General features: G+C 47.4%; 1 protein-coding gene across 1 annotated transcript in view; it reads right to left on the bottom strand.

Moving 5' to 3' along the window:
• EIF2AK3 (eukaryotic translation initiation factor 2 alpha kinase 3) overlaps positions 1-5,289 on the bottom strand; it is a 47,658-nt gene extending 42,369 nt beyond the window's left edge. Inside the window, exon 1 of the mRNA XM_030492539.1 lies at positions 4,892-5,289. Coding sequence (XP_030348399.1) covers positions 4,892-5,163 — 272 coding nt within the window. The 5' untranslated portion in view covers positions 5,164-5,289. The remainder of the gene's footprint in view (positions 1-4,891) is intronic.
• Positions 5,290-13,008: the final 7,719 nt, after the last annotated feature.

The following is a 13,008-nucleotide window of genomic DNA, read 5'->3' as shown; positions in this document are numbered from 1 at the left end:
AGGTGGCCAAGCACCACATTCCTCCAAAACCTTAGCTTAACTGTTAAAAAAATACCAATTGTGCAAATATTTGAACAGTAGAATACATCAGGCTTTATAAGCTGAGTACATACAATTATTCCAACTGTACAGAAATCAGGACCAGGTTAATAATAAACCCGATTGCAGGAGACTGTCTATTCTCAAGCACTGTAAACAAGGGCTGGGACTAAAGGCCTGGGACACACATTTAACAGAATCTGTTTGCTTTGTGGTAAAACAATTTATCTGAAGCCCTTTAGCATTGCATAAAAATATTATTCCAAGTGGGTCTATTTTGATGTTGATCCAGCCGACAACTAGGTTATAAAAAGGGTAGAAATGTAGCTAGAATGGAGGGAATTTTGGCAGTAAAAATCCTAAAAAAAATCACACTGTGAGATGTTTCCTTCCCATCTACTCCCATTGTTTTTCTTCATCTAATTCTTCCCACTTGACTTCTCCCTCAAGTGACAAATGTTTTATGCCTTTGTATCTTATCTTTCCATATTATCCCTTCCCACCCGATGCAAACCTCAGCCTTCCCAAAGAGTTCTCTCATTATTAAGCCTCACCACTGCCACCCAAGATGGAAGGTTGGAATCTGTGCTTGCATCATGACCTCCAGTCACACAAATCATGGAGTAACCACATTTACTTTTAAGTTTAGCTGATTAGGAAAGGGGGGAATCATCCTTCAGAGGGAACCTTTGTACCAGGAGTACACACTCTGAGAAACTGGTTTAACCCACTTCCACATACCCTAAAAATCTTCTTGAGTGCAGTGGTACTCTTAGTCCCCTTGGCCACCATCTTTATAATGGACTTTGTTTCATGATCTCCACCTACTGAGCAAACACTTTGATGAGACAGACAGGAGCAGCTTGGCTATACATAAATCTTGCATGTTGCTTTAGAGCTGGAACTAGATGCAAGGAAAGCATTCATTTCTCTCTCTGCTTTTTTAATGAGTGGTGCATTTTGAACTAAATAGTCATAATTCTGGTCTCATCTTCATCTTGATCTTCAAAATAATCATGTATGTTAGAAAACAACTGCTAAAAATCCTTACTCTTGTAATAAGGAGTATGGATTTGTTACTTACTCTATTTTTCTATAAAGTCTTAATAGAAGCTGTTCTCCTAATCTCTGTTCAACTCCAGTGAGTTAAAATCCTGTCACTCGAACTCTAATTGCTGTAAGACCTGCAATTTGTCTACATGTGCCCTTGACCCATGCTAGTGTTACACTTTCTCACTATGAGATTTTCCTTTTTCCAACTTTCTCCCCTTTCCCTGTGAGATTCCACTGCTTGCAGCTCTGCATACTGACGGTATGAAGTGGTGACAAGAGATCTTCCCATCTTTCAAGTAGTCTAATCAAGCAGTAAATTAACACATTCTGATAAAAGCAGTTTCGGCAACTACTTCAAAAAACTATTTCAGAGTTTAAAAGCAGGCAGGCAACTTGCTTTTTGTCACCCCACAGTGCTACTGTAAGTTTACTGTAGCATATTATGCCTATTTCTTACAGCACCAGTAGAATAAAGAGCCACCCTTTCAGCCATCTCTTTGCAAGCCTTTGCTGGCCAAAGAAGTGCAGATTGTACCAGCAATTCCATTCCATTGAACTGAAATGGCAATATTCTGGATGCACCTTTATGGCACCTGATCAACAAGTTGCAAGGAAAAGGAATTTCTGCATTAGCTTCTGTTTCAGTTAAGCCTGATATAGTCTTATTCTCTGCAAAATGATACCTTATCACTGGCTTCATCAACACCACCTCCTGACTGGAATAAAGCTTCATGACTACCTTGACCAGCTTCCAACAACATACAAGCATTCTAAGAACACTGCCAAACTAAACCTCAATTTCAGATATCCTCCTGCACAAAATATTACACATCTGAACAGCAAAGGTAAAAAGGTCAAAAGTCACAACTATAATACCAAGGAATGGAGGAGGATAAAAACAAACAGCATCAAATTCCTGAAATGGCAAGATACTTGTTAAAAGTACATCACAGACTGTGCTGGGGAATGAATCACATCACACAGACACTAGGGAAGGAAAAAAAAAACCCACCAACAAACCCCTGAAGTGCAACAGTCTCCACAAGCCTGGACCAGAGCACCACAATAAAATAAAAAGACACAAAAAGGAACCACTCCAAACTAGGCAGTTACTTAAATCCCAGGATATCTCCACCAGACACCTGAAAAATACACATCAGTGAAATGGTAAAGACAAGCACACATTTCACCTTGCCTCGAGCTGCTGCTCCAGAACATACTATGAACCAAGTGCTGAAGGAGAGGAAAATCCCTTCTGGGCCCTTACAGATGGCCAGCAGAAGGGCTAAAGCAAAGGGCCAGTAGAATACAGCACATACAAAGGTATCTGTAATCACAGCAGCTGGCAGAGACTAAGCTGATACTATACAGTCAGATTTTATTTGCCCTTTGTCAATATGAAAACACATCCGGACATACTTCCCCCACCCCAACCATCTACAACCAGCCTCAATGAAATGTTTTCTTACCATTTCCTACCCTCTTGCTCACAGACACGAGCTTGTTGTCGAAGTACAGTTATAATGTTCCCCCTTGAAACTATGCAAAATACCTAGCACAAACTTCCACATGCATTGACAAAAGGCCAGTCCTGGGCCTTAAAACCATTGTTTATATCCCACCATGAACACAGCCCGCTTTTGGAGATTGGATGGCCTCAGGCTCTGTTCTACTTTACAGAAGTGAAGGTATCTGATTTACCTAGCAACAGAAGCATAGGGCTAAGACTGCGAGGGAAGATGTAAACAGGATAGAGGAGGAGCACTTATTTAGCTTATTTACACCCTTTCACTGCACAAAAATTTTGTATTTATTCAAATAAGTTGGTTTTGCTAGAAACAAAGCAGAACTCATCATCCTTTTGCTACGACATTTACCACTACTACTGTTTCAGTTTAATAAAACCCTCAAAACAACAACAAAACAACCCTAATACCCTCAACAGGCATTTCAGATATCACAAATTGGGCTGTTTGTCAGACTTGAACTCTAAACAGCTATTCCAGTCTCAACACCTGTGTGTTTGCATGCAAAGAGCACGTTAGTTCACTAACCCTCACATGTTCTTCTAGGAAATTAAAGAATCCTCAACCCCAAGATGACTACATTCATTTGCCTACAGCAAAAACAGTTGGGGTTTTGGTTTTGTTGGGTTTTTTCAGATTATACTGACCTGTTATAATGCATGGATATTTTATTGCTGAAGAATAATTAGCTGAGGTGAGTAGAGATCTCACAACCGAAAAAATAAAGAAAAGCAGGCTAATACTATGGCCAGGCAGCCATTCTATTTCTATTTGATGACAGCAAATCTATTTCTCTGCACTAATCAATTAGATAACAGCCACATTTAATTTCAGGCTTAAATTACCACATTGAACATCTTTAGTGTGTTTTACTTAGCTCTAGTGGTCAAAGAGAAAATTCCTCTTTAAATATTTTCAGGGTCAAACAAATGAAGGTCTTATTAAAAACTGAATACAGTAGAAATGTAATAAACCAGGTAGGAAGTTGATGACCTGATACACAAAGGAATGATCCTGCTGCTAAAAGGTGAACAGATTTTCCCTCAAAGAAAAGAGGAAGCCAAGTTATCAACCAGTTTCTAAGTGAATGCTTGGGCTTTTCATTTTTGGAACAGGTTCTCAAATATAGTAGGCATTTAGTCATGCTCTTCTTCCTTTAAACTCTGACTGTGGTTTATCACCTCATCTTTCTCAGCCAATTCAGAAACAGACTGGAAACAGCCCAGTAACACTCCTGCACTTGAGTCATTCATTAAAATTTTCCTTGTGCCAGAGCTTCTTGCCACATGTGGTTATTAAGTATTTTATTTCCCCTTGTTATAGTCTGAAACTTGTTCAGCAATTTGTCTTGCATGCTTGGCTTCCCTTCAAGCACACACCAGTGTCTGTGTTTAACCACTAAGTAAACAGGAGAACTGCATTTTCTTTACAAGAAAAACAAAAGATGACAGGAAGGGATACGATGTTCTGAACAACTGTGACTCGCAGGTGTCGGAAAGAGTTTAGACTACAGACGCAATGCTTTACAGCACTGCCACCAGGTAACAAGTCAAGGAAGGGACAGGGACTTGGCATTACCAGGTTAAGCAGACTATTACCAGAGTAAGCAAGCTGGCCAGACGTCACATAGCATGACATCCGGCAGCTTATATGTCTAAGAATTAAGACACCTTTTCTCTTTACTGCATTGAAAAGAACAAGTACCTTAGGTGAGGTCCCGCAGTACCCTTTCCTTACTGTCACATCCTCCTCCTCGCCGCCCTGTCCACCCTGCCCATCCCTACAGCGCTACTCCCAGCCCCATCACGGGACTCATCTCTTCCACCCCTTGCCCTGTGCCTCTCCTCCCGCCTTCAGAAACTTCCCCCCGTGTGTCCCCATCGCTCAATCAGCCTCGCAGCACCCCCGTTTCTCCACGCACCCCCTTCCCAACGCACTACTCCCATTAAAATCAACCCATATCCCAACTCTCCCACCTCTCCGCTCCCCTTCCGCGCTCACTCCTGCACGACCCTTCCCTGCGCACGACCCCCGGGACCGTGCACCCCCTTTTCCACACACACCCCCCAACCCCATAGCTGCTGATAGCCCCCCAAGCACCCACAGACACTGCCCCATGGGTACCAGCCGCCCCAAGCACCCCCAAAGTGGGCACTAACCCCATGTGCAGCATCTCTACACACTGACCCCCAACCTGGACAACCGAGCCCCGCTCCGCAGCCCCGGGCACCGACCCTCATCCCGGGCACTGACACCCCACCACCATCACCCACCTGCCGCCGGTCCGGGCCTCTCCGCTCTCCTCAGCCTCCTGCTCGCCGGGCGCCGCGGGGGCCACTCCGGCCTCATCATCCTCCACCGTCACATCAGCGGAACCGGCCGGCAAAGCGGCAGGAGCGGCGGCCGCCCCTAACCCGAAAGCGGCCTCCACAGCCGCGACATCGCTCGGCGGCGGCGGCAGCGCCTCCGGGCCGCCCGCCGCTAACCCCAAGAGCACCAGTAACGTGAAGGCGGCCAGAGCGCTGCGGCACCGCGGCCCCCGCATGGAGGGGCCCCGCCTCGGCCGCCGTTAGGACATGAACGCTGTCGCCGACACCGCCGCCACCACCACAGAATGGGCGCGCTCCGCAGCCCCGCCCGCCCGCCACGTACCGGCACTCCGCGGGCAACCGCCCCTCGCACCGCCGCCCGCCCCTTAGCGGCGGGGAAGGAGCTCATTGGTCCTTCACCACGCCGCTCCGCCCGCCGCTCGCCTTTGATTGGCCAAAGAGGGAAAGAGCGGTGTTTGTCAACAGAGCCGCCGAGCCAATGAGAATCACGCCGCTCTCTCTCCTCCTTCTACCGCTGTTGCGACCAATGGGAAGTGCATGATTCACCGAGCTGCTCCGCGATTGGCGGAGCGGGCGCGCCACACGTGCTGCTGACTCGCCCTCCGCCCGGCTGGAGACGTGGCTGCTCCTCCGCGGCGGCAGGGCGGGGCTAGCGGCGCGCACCACTCGCGGATGGAGGGAGGGAGGGAGGAAAGGACGGGTAAAGCGTGTGCCCCCCCGCTCCGGAGCGGAATGGACTCGTCGGGCGGGAACGGCGGAGGGCTCTCTGAGGGAACCGGGGTTGGGGCACGCGTGTTGGGGCTGCACCGACACCGACGGGCTCCGCTGAGGTGCCCATGGGGTACCCGACCCCCGTGGTTTATGTTGCTTCAAGCACCGTCTCCCGCCGAGCAGTGTCCCCGTCAGGAAAGGGCACGGCGGGATCAGGTGCTCCCCTCAAGAGCTTGTTCCCTGGGTAATGGCTGCCCCGACTGCAAGCAGAGCCGCTTGGCAGGGTCTCCTCGCTACAGGAGAGACATTGAGGTGCTGGAGCGGGGCCAGAGAAGGGCAATGGAGCTGGTGCAGGGCCTGGAGCACAAGTATGATGAGGAACGTCTGAGGGACCTGGGGGGGTTCAGTGTGGAGAAGAGAAGGCTCACGGGGGACCTTATCGCTCTCTACAACTGCCTGACAGGAGGATGGAGCCAGGAGGGGGCTGGTCTCTGCTCCCAAGGAACAAGGGATGGGACAAGAGGAAACGGCCTCAAGCTGCACCAGGGGAGGTTTAGATGGAGCTGAGGAACAATTCCTTCCCCAAAGGGTGCTCAGGCACTGGAACAGGCTGCCCAGGGCAGTGCTGGAGTCACCGTCCCTGGAAATGCTCACAAACCATATAGACAAAGCCCTCAGTGCCATGGGTTAGTGGTGGCCTTGGCACTGCTGGGGTAATGTTGGACTTGATGATCTTAAAGGTCTTTTCCAACCCAGCTGATTCTATGTGACCCAGCATGGTGACTGGTAAGCCCAAGAACGCTTGCCTCAACGTGCCCCAAGTGGCCAAGTGTTGCAGCAGCCTCACTATCTATCTATGGTATATTCAGCTCGTGTTTCCTCCATGTATGCACAGATTACGATTTCCTTTATCAAGCAGATCACACCTCTGCATCCTTCAGGAGGTATTCCCCCCCTTCCACCGTTATCCCCTGTGCTGTGGGGAGCAGAGGGGCTGCTCCATCGTATCCCATCACCAAGGCTGGCTGTTGCCCACGCCAGCAGCCTATGGCCTGCAATGGATCATGCCCTGCCTTGCACTGCTACCTTTTGTGTCAGTATTCACCCCTGCAGAGGTAGGCATGTTGTTTATCGAGAAACACCTTTATCTTCTTTATAACAAACCAAATAAGCTATAAACTCTTCAATTCCTGTTGTAAGGCATCTCCTCCAGTGCTTAAATTGCAGTTTTATGTCCCTCCCCTTTTCCATTGCATTTCAGAACGTGGAGATGAGGGTGCTATGTTCATCTGTCTCCAGCAGTCAAAAAGGCTCCAGTATATCCCTGGGGATGCCTTCGCTTTGCAAAGGGGTAAAGGCTGACTGTAGGCTATTAGAGAGCACACAGCACGATGCTTTTCTTCCTCTGTGTCCTGGGTTCAGCTGTAAACAGTTATTTTTCTCCTTCTCAGTAGCTGGTGCAGTGCCTCACTTGGATGTGTACATGTGCATACCTGAGTGGTGTGGCTTTGCATCCAGCTGCTTTATGTGGCAGTTCTATGTAAAAATCCTTTACAAGGTTTATTACACCTTCCAGAGGAAATGGAATTCTTTGGTGTCTTCTTGGAACGTAAAATGAGATTTCTGTTAGACCTGTGACTGGCATTACTAATTCTTTCATGAGTCATATATAATATCTTCTGGTATTTAGCCAGGAAGTGGTTACATAACATACAACTGAAGACACTTATCAACCTGGCACTTTTAGCTTTCTAGACTTGCCCTGGTATATCACAGTTTACTAAAGATGAATGTCAACAGACAAGGGGTCTCCACAGGCAGCTGTTTCGGAGCCACTGGGCCACAACTATCCCTGGAAGACAAGAGCTTCATTGGCTACTAATGGACTGAAATTTCTCACATCACTGTAAGTAATCCACCCACAAATCCTCCTGCTTCTTTACAAACATAGATCATAAATGTTCAATGAACACTTCTGCATCTTTATTGACATTTTAATCACGTCCATCTAGTAATGTGTCTGTACTAAGGTTTTCTGGGATTTAGCCTTGCCAGCTATGGATTTCCTTTGATGTGCTTCACTTCCAATAACTACTCTGCTTCTCATAACTTCTCATTTGTATCAACACTTTTTTATTTCCTGCTTTCCCCATTTTGGCTATTCATGTTTTCATTTTGAATCACTCTCTCCAGTCCTCTCATAAACCAGGAATTGGCAATGTATTTTCTCTCTTGATTTTTAAATTGTGGCTCTTTGATCGCTCAGTGAACTCTTCTTAAAGAGCTTGTAATTGTCATTTTTGGAGTTCTACCTACATTTTTCTTCCTGCTTGCACTCTTATTTTTTGATGAGTTGGAAATACAGCTTCTATTTTGCTAGGCAAACCAAGCCAAAGGCTTTTATTCTTCCATTATACTGGCTCTCTGCTGCTCCCTCATTCATCTCACTAGCTCTCCCTTGCATTTGTTCCCATTTAAATTAATCTTTCATAGAATCATGGAATCCCAGGTTGGAAGGGACCTCAAGGGTCATCTGGTCCAACCTTTCTAGACAAAGCATGACCCAGATCAGATGTCCCAGCATCCTGTCCCCTGAATCTTAACAGTGTCCAACGTTGGGGCATCCACTACTTCCTTGGGGAAATTATTCCTGTGGCTGATTGTTCTCAATGTGAATAATTTTCCTCTTGTGTCCAGTTGGAATCTCCTCAGGAGAAACTTGTACCCATCACCCCTGGTCTTTTCCATGTGATTCCTTGCAAAAAGGGAGTCTCTGTCTTCTTTGCAGCCACCCTTTAAATACTGGCACATGGTGACAAGGTCTCCCCTGAGCCTCCTTTTCTCCAGGCTGAACAGTCCCAGCTCTCTCAGCCTTTCACACGGCTTCCCAGTCCTTGGGTCATCTTTGTGGCCCTTCTCTGGACCCTCTCCAGCCTGTCCACAGCTTTTTTGTACAGTGGGGACCAAAACTGAACACAGCATTCCAGCTGTGGCCTGATGAGCATTGAGTAAAGTGGGATAATCACATCTTTATCTCTGCTGGTGCTGCCCTTGTTGATGTTCCCCAGCATCCCATTGGATTTCTCTGCAGCAGCCACACAGTGTTCACTCACACCGAGCTGGTGTCCACCAGGACCCCCAGGTCTCTTTCCACAGAGCTGCTCCCAGGGCAGATCCCAGCCTGTGCTGCACTCCGGGATTGGGTTTACTCAGGTGCAAGACCTGGCACTTGTCCTTGTTGAACTCCATTGGCTCATGTTATCCTGCTCTTCCAGCCTTTCCAGGTCATCTTGCAGGGTGGCTTCCTTGCACAGCAATGTTTTCAACAGTCATGTTGAAGGGTAACTCTAATACACTTAAACTTTAAACTCCATTACATTCACAGGCCAGGCAGAAAAACTACTTCCGTGCCATGCTTTTAACAGTAACTTATCTCTTAAGTCCCACTAGTTATCCAAGGGGCTTGGAGACAAATACACAATAACCACAGACCTCAGCAAGTTCCAGAATATGGGAATACTTCACCAGTAGATTCTACCTTTCTGCTGGTTCATGGAGGTTTATTATGCTTAAGGCAAAACAATAAGCCTAGTGCAAGTGTCCCCATCACACCCATGAGTATTACCTCACCTTCTTGCATTTTCTCCCACCCCCCAGATCAGCAGCCTTCCAATTGCAGCCTTTTATTTCAGGGGGGCTCTAACAGATTTTTGTGACAGTACACATCTTCTGCTAGGCTCTTCCTAGATTCCTTACCGCTGAGGCATAAGGATTAACCGTTGTAACCTAAAAGCTCTTCCTTTTCTATTTTGGAAACGTTTCTCTATGGCATAGACAATGTTATTCACAAATCCTTAAGACAAACACGGCGCTACGGCCGTATAATTTTCTCTCTGTATTAAATATTTGTGCCAACAAAAACCAAACTTCCTGCTTTTTCAAAGCATGACTCACATTCTCCACTCTGTTTTGACTGACATAAGAGATCTATTTCAGTCATATGACAATAACTTGAAATCTGACCAGCCATTGATGTGGAAATCAAAGCCTGTTCTTGCAGGATGGAAGGATGTTAATGGGAATGGTGTTTTATGTAACTCCACTACAGATCTGCCTGCTTTTCCTGAATAACTTGCTCTCAGCCAAAGCCCAGCATGCCACCTTGTGGCTGCCCTGTGCCAAGGGCCACTCAGAGTCGCCTGGAAAACAATCGTTTATAGCCTTTCCCGACAGAATCCAGACCGTCAAAAAGCCACATTAGCGTACCTGCACCCCTGCAGATGTCTTGTCACAAGCAGAATAAAACCAAGCAATTCATTCAACAGATCAAACCAGAGGCAAGCAGTGAAGACCTGTCAGAGTGAGTCCAGAGGGGGGCCATGAAAATGGTCAGAGGACTGGAGCAGCTCTGCTCTGGAGCCAGGCTGAGAGAGCTGGGCTGGGGCAGCCTGGAGAAGAGAAGGTTCCTTAAGGGGAGACCTCAGAGCAGCTCCAGTGCCTAAAGGGCCTACAGGAAACCTGGAGAGGGGCTTTGGACAAGGGCCTGTAGGGACAGGACAAGGGGAATGGCTTTAACCTGCCAGAGGGGAGATTGAGATGAGCTCTGAGGCAGAAGTTCTTCCCTGTGAGGGTGCTGAGGCGCTGGCACAGGGTGCCCAGAGAAGCTGTGGCTGCCCCATCCCTGGCAGTGTTCAAGGCCAGGTTGGACACAAGGGCTTGGAGCAACCTGCTCTAGTGGAAGGTGTCCCTGCCCGTGACAGGGCGTTGGAACTGGATGAGTTTGAAGGTCCCTTCCAACCCAGCCTATTCTAGGATTCTATGAAGTGGGTGTTCCTCAGAAGAAATGTCACTGAATTGGAATGGAGTTTGCAGGATAAAAAAATTAGGTAGCAAGAATGTAATTGTTGGGACATGACAGGCTTGGAGAACCACTGCCAAGTAAAAGAGAGATTATCTGGAAAAATTAGTTAGGAATACTCAACCTTCCACTTGTTTTCTCCAGCAGTGTGTTGGTGGAGTTTTACCTTCATAGGTCTTGTTGTTTTTCGGCTGTTTCATGCCTTATCAAACGAGGGAGACATGCAGTTCACTGGATTAACACATCTGACTCCCAAGAGGCTGCTGTGCATTCACATGGATTTCACTCAGCACCCACTTTTGCAACAGGTTTAAGCTGGGCTAAATCTGCCACAGCAGATGGTCCCACATCTTCCCACTCCCAACTGACAGATCTTACTGCCTTCCTCAGGAAAGGGCAAGGAAAACTGACCTTGATTTTGCTGCTTGCTTTACCTTTCAGAAAAAAAACCCCCAGCTTTCTGCCAACACATGGAAGTAGCAGGAAAACTTGGTAAGTGGTGGGAATGCTCCTTTTTGGAGACAGAGCTGTCTTAGACTAGAGCAGCTCAAGCCAGTTACAGAACTCCCCTTCAGAGAGATGTTATGGGTGAAGTTTGGCTGAGCCAGTTCAACCTCACCCACCTGGCAAGAAGAAACCGGGGTTTTTTGTCTGTGTGTCAAGGTGAATTAGCACAGGGGCACAGGAATGCCAAACCCCATACCCAGGCTGAGAGTGGCTGGCAGATGAAGGGAGTGAAGAGCAGGATTGTCCCTTTCTGTCAACAACAAGCTGTTATTTCAGCTAGTGAGTAATTTCCTAACGTGTTATTTCAGCTTCAGATGCAGAACTCAGCACGCAGAATCATGCAGCCACCCTCAGAAGCCTGATGGTCCGAGCTGCTCCATCCATCAGCGTGGCACTTCACTGGGGTTACCACCTCGCTGTTACCACCCTGTTGGACAAGGAGGGTGTCTGTTCAACCAGAGCAGGTTCAAACAACCCTCTCTGTACAGCAGCAGAGAGGATGAGAGCTGGCTCACGGAGGGGCTTTGACACGGGACTAACACTGGCTTGTACAAAAGGACTTTGAGCTGTTTGTGAACAGAGCTAGAAGAAAATCATTTCTAACATGTCCAGCACCACCTTTTTGTGCAGAGGCAAGACTCAGCACACCATAAATGAACAACTTTCCTGCATTCACTGGAACAGCAGCTCACCAGCAGGTTCAGATACATAACTAACAGAACACCCCTTATCTAGCAGTGGAAATGTCTGCGTTTGTCTGGGCAGACACGCTGCAAGGTGTGTTCCAAGCCAAAGCCATCAGCCATTGCCGTGAGGGTACAAACAGGTTTATCAGCCCATATTTAACTTCTGGGATAACACTCCCCGCTCTGGTGGGATTCAAGAGATGTATGGATGGGCTTCCAGAATCCGTATGGAATGCCAGTGACTGGTTTTTGTTTCAGGCAGAGGTCAAACACTGAGGATACTGCAGGAATAACCCCAAACCCAGTCAGCTGCTCATTCAGTTTCACCATTAATGCACCATGGAAGAACACAGCGCTTCGGTCTGATTCTTTCCAAATATACATCCCACTAGACGTGTGTATTTACACTTTAAAACGTGTAACTTGCAGGAAAGATCGTTGCCAGCTGGCAGAAAACACTGAATGACTCTATAGCCACCACGTGCTGCTCTTAATAGCAAGTCACCTGCTCTGTACAGAAAGGTAAGGCCTTGCCAGGCCGAGATAACCCGGGTGGGTGACGATAACAGAGTCTTTGTTGAACTGCCACCCCTTTGTTCACAGCCTGGTGTGAAAACAAAAGGAAACGTTTATAGCCCTTAAAAATCCCGGCAGAATTGTCGAGGTTGGCAACAAAACAAGTCAGTCATGCACAGGATTAAAAATAAAGAAGCCAACAGCGGCTTTTCTGTGGTGCAAATAAAGTAAGAATTGTTATAATAATAGTAAAGAAGAAAATATTATTCTTTACACATTGGAGTGAGTAGTAAGGGGCAAATACCTGCAGCTCTGGGACTGCAGAGAAGCTGAGATGACTGTGCACAGTCTTAATATAGATCCCAGGGCTGAAAATGCTGGTGCAAAGGGACCTGCAGGTTGTGTTTAAGGCCAGGTAGGACAGAGTCTTGGACAAAGGGGTCCAGCAGGAGGTGTCCCTGCCCATGGCAGGAAGTTGGAATTACATGATCTTAAGGTCCTTTCCAACCCAAACCATTCTGTGATTCTATGATTCTATGATCTGCCTCTCTCATGTTTTTCAGAAGCGGTTTCAGCGGTTTCAATCCAGGATAGAGGGGAGAAAAATCAAAGAGTCATGGAATGGTTGGAATTGGACCTTAAAGCTCATCCAGTTCCAATCCCCTGCCACGGACAGGGACACCTTCCACTAGAGCAGGTTGCTCCAAGCCCCTGTGTCCAACCTGGCCTTGAACACTGCCAGGGATGGGGCAGCCACAGCTTCTCTGGGCACCCTGTGCCAG

This window comes from Strigops habroptila, chromosome 7 (genome assembly GCF_004027225.2).
Source record: "Strigops habroptila isolate Jane chromosome 7, bStrHab1.2.pri, whole genome shotgun sequence".
Taxonomy (NCBI): Eukaryota; Metazoa; Chordata; class Aves; order Psittaciformes; family Psittacidae; genus Strigops; species Strigops habroptila.
This window is presented reverse-complemented; position numbering and strand designations above follow the sequence as displayed.